This window comes from Suillus plorans, assembly GCF_016647745.1.
Source record: "Suillus plorans strain S12 chromosome Unknown HD556scaffold_46, whole genome shotgun sequence".
In the NCBI taxonomy this organism is placed as follows: domain Eukaryota; kingdom Fungi; phylum Basidiomycota; class Agaricomycetes; order Boletales; family Suillaceae; genus Suillus; species Suillus plorans.
The window spans coordinates 338,066-348,710 of NW_024537430.1; the positions used below are offsets into that span (position 1 = coordinate 338,066).

Below are 10,645 nucleotides of genomic sequence, written 5' to 3' on the forward strand. Positions count from 1 at the left end.
ATCCAATATCGGCCCTTCTCCGACCTTATTATAAATCTCACCACCATTGTTATCCTTTACTTAAACTCTTCATCTCCTTCTTGTCCACTACCCACTCTTCCACCATAATGTCGCCACGAGCATCTTCCTCTGCACCGAGAACCGCATCCGCTGCTAGCGCTCCATATCCACGACGAGCTGCTGGCCAACCAAAGTCTTCTAGGCAACAGTTCTCCGCTTGTGGTGCTTGCCGCATGCGAAGGTATGCCTTGAATCACTCTTCTCATCCCTTCATCTCAATCTCTGTATAGAGTTCGATGTGACCTCAAAGACCTCCCAATGACACAGACCACAAGCGGTGTCCAGCATCCCTCATGCTCAAACTGCAAAGAACGTGGGATCAAATGCGTGTACGTAACATTTAGCATACAATTGAATTGAATCATCATGTCTATTTTAGCGATGAATTTGCTGAAGTCAAAGCTGTGAAACTTTTAAGACGCGGCCGCCGTTTACAACAAGTAGAGTCAGTCGTCCTCCCACTACTAGTCCCATTTAAATTTAATTTCAATCAATTAGAGCTGTCTACGGCAAAGTTACAGATGACGAATCTAACTCGTCTTCTGCCATGTCCACTCCATCAAACCCCACGATCCCAACCACGCTCTCCGCGGGGATCGCCACATCCAGACAATCCACTATCCCCCTCCTCAAGCTAGAATTCCTTAGCTCATCTTTCTTCCGCAGATTCAGCATTCAACGTAAGATTTCATTTGCCGTCATAGTTATCACCCATCCATCTTTTCTTCATCTAGGCCCTATAATCGAACCCACTGAATTCACATCAAGATACTTTGCTCATATTAAGGGCACTTCCACTCTCAGTATCGAGGGTCAGATGATTGCGATGCTACTTGTCACTTGGGCTGCCTCATTTGGCGTCGATGAATATGGTGTGGAGGAAGAAGCAGAGCCCCATTCCCCCACTATGCCCGACGCACCCAAGTTCTCTCAAGATGCCGATGATGATTACTCTGACCCAAACCGTCGCGCTCGCACTCTTCGTACAGAGTCCATGATCAGGGAGATCCTCCATCTCATCGATATTCACGCCGTACTCCGACGCCCGACTTGGGACGGCGTTAGGGTTCTTTTGCTCATCCTTCCATTAACTCAGGGTTTGTGTCCATTAATAATTCCAGGGCACCCTCAGCTGACGCACTCGTCACTAGGTATACAAAGTTCCATGGACAGGGGGGTAAGTGCCATGTGCTTGACATGGAAGCGTATTGACTGATCGTCCTTGTTTAGGCCATGTACGAGGCAACGCTTTCCCAAGTTTACACGCTCTGCAGCTCGAGCAATCATTCTGTCCTACAAAGTGGCCAAGGATCGTATTGTGACGCACTTGTCCGTGCTAGAGTATTCTGGTACGCTTACGTACACGAAGGTGTTCGCACTGCCTTGCGCGGCGGTCGGCTATACCTGTACGTATATGCCATCCCCGAGTGACATTCTCTGATTGTTTCCAGTGACGAGGACGACCTTGTTGCATTCCAAAGCACACTTCCTCCTCAATACTGTGCATCTGCATCTGGCAGCGCTCCTTCATCTACATCTGCTTCATCACACTCGTCCCCTACCGCCACTTCTCCAGTGTCGTCCGATAACCCTGTCAATTCCTTGCAGGATCCTCGTGGTCACTCGCGCGCTTCGCTCTCTTACCTGCTCTCGTCCCATTATTTTTCGCTCGCCCTCTCCGTGTCTGGTGTATGTCGTGCCGTTCACGCAGTGCTCACTGGACCTCGTGCGCGTCGTCGCACCGATGCTGGTGTTGCAATCCGCGAGGACTCCCTCGTGGAGATCTGGGATGGGCTCGAGCGATGCTGGGAGGACTTTGAGTCTCTCCGTCGTGGAGCAGGCGGCATTGGCACCGTGGGTGGCGGCCTTGTTCGTGGAGAGGACGTCGAGCGTTTCGTGAGCGGATGGCAAGTGTTCATCTTTGAGTGCTTGAACATCATCCGGGAAGCCTTGAGACAGCGCATCGTTAATCAAACCAAGGGGAGCCCCGACTCGAACGGTCGTTCCCCTCCCGCCGATCGTGCCCTTTGCCGCATGCTCGCCCAAGCTACTCGCCGTTGCCGCCTTGTGCTTCCTCGCGTCATCGCTATCTTGAAGCGTCACCTAGCTGTTCCATCGAGCGGATTCTTCGCTCATGATGCCGGGCTCATCCGAGACGGATGCTACTATGCAGCCTTGCTACTTGCGCAAGGGGACGTTGATCAGGATGCGGATAGTGATCTGAAAGGCGATGACGGACTCGCTTGGGACGCTGACGCCGAGGACGGTGTTGACGTGTGTCTACGGGCACTAGGAGAGATTGGCTGGATCTACGCCAACAGCGAGGAGCGGGAGAAGACAGTTCGCATGGTTTGGGAGGCACGGGTCATCCGTGATGATGAGCGCCGTCGTGAACGCAACCGTCAGCGTGATTATCTTGAGGATCAACGTGCTCAGGCTTATCACTCAGGACAACGTTCGCAGGATCATTCTCCATATATGATTAACAAACCGTCGTTGCCGGCGTCCGCTCGCGGTCAAGGAGCGACGCCTCGTTCACTCTCACTTGTGTCAGCCGCTGGTCAGTCTCGTCCTCATCTTCCTCCACTGTCGGTTGCGTTTTCTCCTGCGGAGAGTTCACCCAACACGGCTATCACGGACGATGGCAGTGGCAGTTGGTCTACATATACGCCACCCACGACGTCGAGTTCGATGACGAGTAACGCGACTACGAACCGCAGCGTGTCGCCACCTGATTCTGGATCGCCTCACACACTGTCATCATTAAAACATCTTCCACCTATACAGCACTCGCTGAAAACGGAGAATGATTCATTCTACAATGGGGATCTTGATCCATTCTCATTTTCTGTGGACGGGACCACGGGGCCGGGTGTTGTTGGAGGCGCTCATGGATGGACATCGCAATATCAACATCCAGTGGGGCCTGGTAGCGGATACCTGGACCCGAGCGTGATCTTTACTGGAGCGGACTGCCAAACATTCTACCACTAAAGAAGTAATTGTCGTCAGTGTACGTTTTTATTAGAGAGTCACATGTTATCTGGTCTTGATTATTTCCAAGTTCTACATCAGAGAGTGGAGCTGCATCCATCATCTTCACGTTTATTTCATAGCCATTATATTACCGCTTTATCACTGGATGTATTAGAATTTGTTTATACCCTTTTTCGACCTTTATTATCATAGACAAGTAGTAGATGTATTATCATTATGCATGAGAATGTAAATCGGTGGTTCTAATGAGTACGTGATGCAGAAGATCTGAGGAGATATGATGGATATACCTAAATATACCGGATAGTTTCATTTGTGTACGCATCTCATTTTAGAATATAATTCAATTGAATGGCATCATGACATTGACACTGACGCCCGTCCATCTGTGCTAGAAGCAACTAGGCTCCGATCAAAGAAGGGGCGCATTGACGACGCCCAAGTCGACCTGCATCGTGTTGTCCAAAAATTCCGACGGCTGAGAGTTGGGGGTACCTGCATCGTGTTACAAGTTTCAAACTTTTTTTTTTTTTTTCTATTAGTGCTTGGCGCTTGCACAATTGAGTAGTCTCCGATGGTACGTTTCCAAATTACCGTTTTATCTAGCCATGTGGTTCATGAAAGTGGCGGCCGGCAACTGTGAGACGACACATTAATCCCGCAGAAAAACTTCCATTCCCCCCAACAAAGGAACAGTGCGGATACGTATCAAACTTCTTGTACCCCATGTAGTACTAGTCCTAGTGATGTCATCCCGCCGCACGTTGATTGTGAGCTCCTGTCCTCGTGTTGAATGCGAGTGCACGCCTTTCCAGGGTCGGATGACAGCTTGATGGGATAACCCTTGGGAATAACCGTTGTGGTCCTCATAGCAAGTCAATGATTATCGCTATCAAAGTCTGGACGGGGACTTGAGGTCATTACGAAATGCGGACTCCTATCTCCGAGCACCAGCCACCAAGCTTGGCCATCCGTCGATACCTTGACCTACCACAACCTCGGATCCGGGATGCGGCTACAATCGTCTGCCGCACAGCTTTCATTGTTCTCTCTTTTTGCGATAAAAACAAATAGAAGTCTTCCGGAGGGAAGCAGGCTCCTCAAAGCTTTATTGGTTGGCCATGTTGCGGCTTCGCTCTCTACACCGGACTGTTCCTTGCTGTCCGAAGATCCCCGCTGTCAGCATCATCATCATTCCGGTTGTCTCGCTTTATTTCTGCAAATATGTGAGCGCATTCTGGTGCGAACGAACGTAAGTCACTTGGCGGCACCATGTGCACCACTTTGCAAATCCCGCAACTTTTCCTGCGTACGATACTGGCTATCAATGTCCCTGATAAGTGACACGACCTAGACCAACTTGGCACCTGAGGACGCATAACCTTCGCTGCCAAGCTAGAAGCTTCACGGGAGAATCGTGTCCTCTCCTGCCTGGACACTCGTCCCTGGAACCTTGCCCACTTATGGTCGACATCACCGTTGATACCAACCCAAACGGGCTGTTCTTCGTCACATGTCGGAAGTCTCGGACATCCGCGGTAAACATCCTCTTTTGACCCGTGCAATATCAATTTATTCGTATATCATGCTGGGCTGGGTGACTTGATGACCGCGCCTTGTAAGAGCGTCCTCGACAGCTGTCTTGAACGAAATCAAAATGACAAGTTGAGCGCGACTGCCACTTGGCACAGCCACCTGCCACCTGCCACACAGTGACGCCAGTCACGATGCTGTATCGCACTCTTTCCTTGTCCCCATCCACAACAGATCTAGCCCCGCATGTCTTACTATACCCCTAACCCCCCCAATGCCTATGGATCAAACCCTCCAAATGTCTATACCTCAAACCCTCCCAATGCCTACGCGTCTAACCCCGCTCGATACCCCAATTCCCAACCAAGGCAATACGTTCAACATCAGGGCCTTCCAGCTGGCGCTGATCCTCAGCTCTGGCAGTGGTTCTGCGCCGTCGATACTGATCGATCGGGCGCTCTCAGCGTCACAGAACTTCAAGCTGCCCTGGTAAACGGTAAGTGGCACTGCAATCTTGCGGATGATCGTCGTGCTACAACTCGTACTTTCGGCGCTTACTAGGAAACTGGACGAGTGAGTACACCCCTCGTTGATATCATGGTTTTATGCGATTGGCAATACGCTCTGGTAGGACATTGAGCGATCGTGCTAATGCCCAGACTAGCCTCTTTATCGTTTACCCCGTTCCAACTGATGGCTGAAACCATGCTTAGAGTTTGATCTCGATACCGTCAAGATGCTCATGAACATCTTCGTACGTATGACCTCACCCTGCAAAAAATAACATATGTAACTTCCCCCAGGATACTGATCGAAGCGGAACCATCGGCTTCAATGGTACTCCATATATGAAATTCTCAACTATCGCTGACGTCGATATGGCCCAGAATTCGCTGGCTTATGGAAATATATCGCCGAATGGCAACGAGTCTTCAAGCACTTTGACAGGGACCATTCTGGTTCTATCGACGGACGTGAACTCGCGGAAGCCCTCCGCAACTTTGGTTATAACCTATCTCCTCCTTTGTTACAAGCGCTAGAAATTCGATACGGTACGGAAACTCTCTTTTGCAATCAAAAATCTAAATTGTCCGATAGCTTCTGGCGCGACTAGTGCGTATGGCCCCCCTCCTGGTATTACGTTCGACCGCTTCGTGAGAGCGTGCGTGACCGTCAAGACTTTGACCGAAACATTCCAAAGGTATGATATGGATAAATCCATCCACGCCATGCAGTTATTAACGACTCTCCAGGGAGGACCGTGACAATGACGGCTGGATTCAACTCAACTATGAAGATTTTTTGAAGGTGAGCGGGTCGATATTGTGGCGCACTTGTCTGACTCGGACACCCCAGATTTCGCTGAGTGCGCCTTAACTGGTGAGAACTGTGATGCAATGCGATAAATTCGTTGCGGACGTTGAAGATGTATGATAACCTTTTGAAATACGATGTTTCATGTATATACAACCCTCACCGTTCTGTATGTATGTATATGAGCCTCGCCAAAGATTGCAATTTCAATTTGCATGCGTTATAAGCCCCATTTGGACCCCTGTGACCACTGACTGCGCAACAACTCACTCTAAGCTACCCATCACCAACCTCGACACCACCATGGATTGCTTTTGTAAGACAGGACATGTACATTCTACCGACCAGTTTCTGATACTTTCCCTACAGTTTGTCTACCAATCATATGTTCGTGGGATTTCTCGCCTACCATGCTCGCGCTCCGCCATACTCGATATTTATAACACCTTTTACAGTCGGCTGCCCCACAAAAATCAAGCCGGAAGGAAACGAAGGAGCCAGAATATGTCCTCGGTGCCATAACGGTACGTCGCATAAACATACTCCCAGCTCCACTCCCTAACGAAAGCCCGTCTCAGCTGCGATGTTCTCCGCCAAGTCTAGAACCTGGTTCGAGCTCTGTTTCGTCCCGCTCATTCCTCTAAACTCGAAGCATGTGTGGATGTGCGGGATATGTCAGCTGCAGGTGCATGTGCAGCCTGGGTGAGGAAGTTCTTTTTTTTTTTTGTGATGTGCGAGGGTCGTTGATGTTTCTTTGGTGGGGCAGGTGGGAGCCTCAGGTGGCTCAGCCGGGGTATCAGCATCCGCAGTTGCAGGGCCAGTATGGGCCGTCTCAGAGCGGTGGATACGAGCCTGGGTATATCCAACCTCAGAAGTGACCCGGATGTCGAGCGTGTCATGGATCATTAACTATTTTTGCTCGTCTGCATGAGAGTTACCCTGTAGGATGATGAGGTACGATACTATGCGTCTTTGTACTATTATGTGGACGCTGGACACTGTAGCGCTGGATACGATATCTACTCAAGTTGTATCATATATGGACTTGTCCTTGCGATCTCCTTCGCTGTCGGTGACGGTAGATCATAATTCCAATGGCTCCGACCAAAAATCCGCATATCCCGCATACGAGACAAGTCGCGAGAGTGTCCCTCAATTCTGTAGCTGAAGAACCAGCGCGTAGCAGGGAAGGCGGGGGAGCTGGGTCTTGTCCTCTGGATGATGTGAACTCTGCGAGAGCAGCGGACGGGTCCGTCGTATTCAACAACCCGATCATCGGTGGATTGGAAGCCGTTTTGCCCTGGTGTATGACGTAGACGTTCTACAAGAGTATTAGGGAGGTATGATCGAAGGAAAAATCGTGAACGTACCCTCAAGAACACAGCCCCGAGAAGCCAATCTCCGGAGTCGACCTGTCGGTTGAAGTCAGAACACAATCAAGATTCGGTTTGAGAGCATTCTCACTCCGTTGTTTGCCTGTATTCCACCGGTACACCAGCCGTCTTGCGTCTCAACTTCAGCCCAGTTGACATCCTCGGGATGGAGTGGATATTCTTTTGCAGTATCGGAATTGCCAAGTTTAATGCGCACGTCCACGGCCCTCTCGCACCTCACTTGCCATGTTTCTGTCTGCTGGTCGTACCTCGTGGACCCACCCGTTCCTATAGCATACCAGAACGCGTTGACGTCCGCAGTCGGACCTAAAATAAGAGTCGTCCCGGTATCAAGCACTGCGATCGGTGACGGTGCACCGCGGACCAGCGAACGCGAGAGAGAAAGGACCTGATCGTTGATCGTAATCTGTTGAATCGGAAGCTTCCAGAAATCATACTCGCCTGGTGTCGATGCGAAGACCGGCGTGAATGCGAACTGACTCGTATCATTTGTCAAGGAGGAGTCCAATTCCCCAATAGTGAGCGATGAATCTGAATACGAAATATCCTGTGACTCGTTTCGTCCTAATTTGAACGCGAAAAACCGGTGTTGGTCGTCGAAATGGGTGAATAGATTATCCAGGATGGGGGTCCCAGACGTTAGGGGGATGGAAGCGACGAGTGGAAACGATAGGCCTAAGATACCCGAGTTTCCTGTGTAAGAAAGAGCAAGCCCGCTCGTCTGGTTAGCCAAGGCTGCGTGGTGATCGTGAGCATTTCAACAAGCATGAAACGGGGACCACACCAAATGTTTGGGAGGATATTTCATACGGGCCGAGCGTTACGGTCTCTGTGCCTACTGTTCCCAGCACTGACCCCACCAGGTATGTCAGTTCGAAAGACTGATTTGATAATGTCAGGGTGCTAGATGACGAGGACGAATATCTCGTGATGTCCTGGCAATCTGGATTTGTACAATCTGATGAAACCACCCACTGTGGGATATAATTTGGCTTTCTAAGTGTAGTAAAAAGATAACGGCAGGCTCACGAGGTCTGAGGAGCCGGTATCAAATGTGATCCAAAATTCTTGTCCCCCAATGCTGCAATCGGGGGCATGAGAAGGGACTAATAGAATAACACCAGCGTACATACTCGGTACGAATCAGATACGCACTAAGGGGCCATCAGTTAAATTACGCAGGTGGGAGAACACGAGACCCACTACTCTTGGCTACTGGCCACCGAAACATCGCTAAGCAAGATAGATGGATCTTGATGGAGCCCACGTTGTAAGCGGAGCTGCATCCTTTGGGAAGTGTCACTTCGATGGTCTAACCTCTTCATAATGGTCGCTATATCGAGAGAACAGTTGATGATGAGTAAACGTGATGATTTAGATTGGAAGAGGCCTAAGAAGTTTCTCAATCACTGGCGATTCTAAGTCCCCTGGAATCGATTTGATTCCATTGGATCGGTCTGGATTGGAATCTGACCTGAACTAGTCCCAGTGGGAATCCATGATGACCGTAAGCCACGCCCAACATTATGTCAATGTAACCGGTCATGATTTAATACTGTCGGCCGCATCATGATAAGTATGGACTACGCCAGCGTCGTGTGACGTTACTAGAAGAACTGATGAAATACGCATCTTGACTAAATGGGTAGTCCACAATGAGGAAATTCTGATCATCATCAAGGACCACTCGGGCATTATTTACAGTAATGCTCTAGGCGTTTACGCGTAGGGGCTTTCAGGGTTTAATAACCTGACGTGAAACACGCTGACAAAACAGACTGAACGCGCCAAAAAGGGATGTCCAGAACCAGTAGCATTTTTCTTGTTGCCCAGGTAAATGTGCAATAGTTCGGGAGATGTCGATGAAAGGCGGACAAGGCCTGCCAAATCTCCATTTATTGTTGTGAGGCAGAGAAGGGACACAGTAAGAGTGGCGGTGCTCGGGCGGTGTGTTGTCAGAGTCACGCCTCACGCACCACGCGTCACACAGCACCAACCGCCAATTCACCTTGTCCCAAGTCTTTTCTTGCCTCGTCTCCCTTAGTTGCCACCGTCCATCTCATACTCGAGCTCACCATGCACACCAGCGAATACGACTATCTTTTCAAGCTTCTCCTCATCGGTGACTCTGGTGTCGGAAAGGTACGTTGCTACTGCGGCCACCAGTTTCAAGTATCCACTGACGTCGTGTCATTCAACAGTCTTGTCTTCTCCTCCGTTTCGCAGACGACACGTACACTGAGAGTTATATCAGTACCATTGGTGTTGACTTTAAGATCCGCACTATTGAACTCGAAGGCAAGACTGTCAAGTTGCAAATTGTGAGTTGGGTGCCTTTCACGACTCCCTCTTGGAGTACTGCAGCCAGACGCTACCACTACGTGCACTGGAGTGCGCCAGTGCGGTCAACATGCATTGCTTCGCGAAGTCGCCTGATTCATTTTTACATTGACTTGTTACTTACATACCATTCGTATACGCGTCACAGTGGGATACTGCAGGTATGTCCGTGCGCTAGCTTTTGTGCAATGGTGGGCTGATGTGAGAAGGCCAGGAACGATTCCGCACCATAACGTCGTCGTATTATAGAGGGGCTCATGGTATCATTGTTGTGTACGACGTTACTGATAACGGTAAGAATGCTGGCCTGAAACGCGGACTTGAGCACTTACCAACGACAATAAGACACCTTTACGAATGTCAAGCAGTGGCTACAGGAGATAGATAGGTACGCCTCTGAGGGCGTCAATAAGCTACTGGTTGGGAATAAGAGTGATCTCACCAGTAAGAAGGTGGTGGAGTACAGTGTGGCGAAGGCGAGTATTTGCTTAGAATATTTTGTTGGGGGATATTCTAACCACCTTAACAGGAATTTGCCGATCAGCTTAACATTCCTTTCCTGGAGACGTCTGCAAAGAATGCGACAAACGTTGAACAATCATTTTTGACGATGGCGAAACAGATCAAGGATAGGTAGGCAAATTTATTACCCAGCGCTTATGCAGCCTGTTTGACTTGTTTAAAGAATGGGATCGACCTCGACGCCTGCTGGTGGTGCCAAATCGTCAACAGTCACACCAGGTCAATCTGTTCAGCAACAGCAGTCGAGCCCTTGCTGCTGAAGGAGGGTTGTGATCAGCTTGGGGTGGGGTCACGCCGCTGAGATTGTACGCCCTCGTGATGTCTCGTGGCTGCAAGAATTGTATGATGACCCAATACTCAGGAGCGGGTTCTTTATCATATTCCCTTCTACATATCATCTGCTACTTTGGACATGTTCTTTTGCGCTTTATCAATTTTCTTCGTCCTAATTCTAGGCTTCTCTGCTCCTATTCTGCGTGATCCTG

At 49.7% G+C, this 10,645-nt stretch overlaps 5 protein-coding genes across 5 annotated transcripts; 4 read left to right on the plus strand and 1 right to left on the minus strand.

The window, feature by feature from the left end:
- Window positions 1-107: 107 nt before the first annotated feature.
- On the plus strand, window positions 108-3,054 carry HD556DRAFT_1241415 (uncharacterized protein; the record flags this gene model as incomplete). The annotated part of the gene is made up of 8 exons (XM_041298199.1): window positions 108-241; window positions 291-389; window positions 440-505; window positions 559-740; window positions 795-1,157; window positions 1,212-1,237; window positions 1,291-1,466; window positions 1,512-3,054. 8 exons carry the CDS (start codon window positions 108-110, stop codon window positions 3,052-3,054), a joined length of 2,589 nt encoding a protein of 862 aa, XP_041157909.1.
- Window positions 3,055-4,836: 1,782 nt separating this feature from the next.
- On the plus strand, window positions 4,837-5,967 carry HD556DRAFT_1310294 (EF-hand; the record flags this gene model as incomplete). The annotated part of the gene is made up of 8 exons (XM_041300389.1): window positions 4,837-5,086; window positions 5,152-5,163; window positions 5,304-5,344; window positions 5,394-5,427; window positions 5,478-5,642; window positions 5,689-5,791; window positions 5,844-5,898; window positions 5,947-5,967. The coding sequence occupies 8 exons, from the start codon at window positions 4,837-4,839 to the stop codon at window positions 5,965-5,967; spliced, it is 681 nt and encodes a 226-aa protein (XP_041157910.1).
- A 194-nt stretch (window positions 5,968-6,161) lies between these two features.
- On the plus strand, window positions 6,162-6,860 carry HD556DRAFT_676219 (uncharacterized protein). The gene is made up of 4 exons (XM_041311275.1): window positions 6,162-6,220; window positions 6,274-6,428; window positions 6,483-6,606; window positions 6,671-6,860. Exons 2-4 carry the CDS (start codon window positions 6,290-6,292, stop codon window positions 6,780-6,782), a joined length of 375 nt encoding a protein of 124 aa, XP_041157911.1. The 5' UTR covers window positions 6,162-6,220; window positions 6,274-6,289; the 3' UTR covers window positions 6,783-6,860.
- A 77-nt stretch (window positions 6,861-6,937) lies between these two features.
- Window positions 6,938-8,429, minus strand: HD556DRAFT_1241323 (aspartic peptidase domain-containing protein; the record flags this gene model as incomplete). Its single annotated transcript, XM_041298190.1, has 5 exons — window positions 6,938-7,225; window positions 7,275-7,316; window positions 7,369-8,033; window positions 8,083-8,272; window positions 8,328-8,429. The coding sequence occupies 5 exons, from the start codon at window positions 8,427-8,429 to the stop codon at window positions 6,938-6,940; spliced, it is 1,287 nt and encodes a 428-aa protein (XP_041157912.1).
- Window positions 8,430-9,242: 813 nt separating this feature from the next.
- Window positions 9,243-10,630, plus strand: HD556DRAFT_1388605 (P-loop containing nucleoside triphosphate hydrolase protein). The gene is made up of 7 exons (XM_041303490.1): window positions 9,243-9,440; window positions 9,500-9,619; window positions 9,787-9,799; window positions 9,848-9,931; window positions 9,984-10,114; window positions 10,168-10,271; window positions 10,324-10,630. Exons 1-7 carry the CDS (start codon window positions 9,375-9,377, stop codon window positions 10,418-10,420), a joined length of 615 nt encoding a protein of 204 aa, XP_041157913.1. The 5' UTR covers window positions 9,243-9,374; the 3' UTR covers window positions 10,421-10,630.
- The last annotated feature ends 15 nt before the right edge of the window (window positions 10,631-10,645 follow it).

Bases quoted from the DNA above. Each gene is read 5' to 3' on its own strand.
- HD556DRAFT_676219 (XM_041311275.1), top strand. From the start codon at position 6,290: ATGTTCGTGGGATTTCTCGCCTACCATGCTCGCGCTCCGCCATACTCG. The intron at 6,429-6,482 runs GTACGTCGCATA...AGCCCGTCTCAG, and splicing joins ATGTCCTCGGTGCCATAACG to CTGCGATGTTCTCCGCCAAG. The intron at 6,607-6,670 runs GTGAGGAAGTTC...TTGGTGGGGCAG, and splicing joins CAGGTGCATGTGCAGCCTGG to GTGGGAGCCTCAGGTGGCTC.
- HD556DRAFT_1388605 (XM_041303490.1), top strand. From the start codon at position 9,375: ATGCACACCAGCGAATACGACTATCTTTTCAAGCTTCTCCTCATCGGT. The intron at 9,932-9,983 runs GTAAGAATGCTG...AACGACAATAAG, and splicing joins GTACGACGTTACTGATAACG to ACACCTTTACGAATGTCAAG. The intron at 10,272-10,323 runs GTAGGCAAATTT...ACTTGTTTAAAG, and splicing joins GCGAAACAGATCAAGGATAG to AATGGGATCGACCTCGACGC.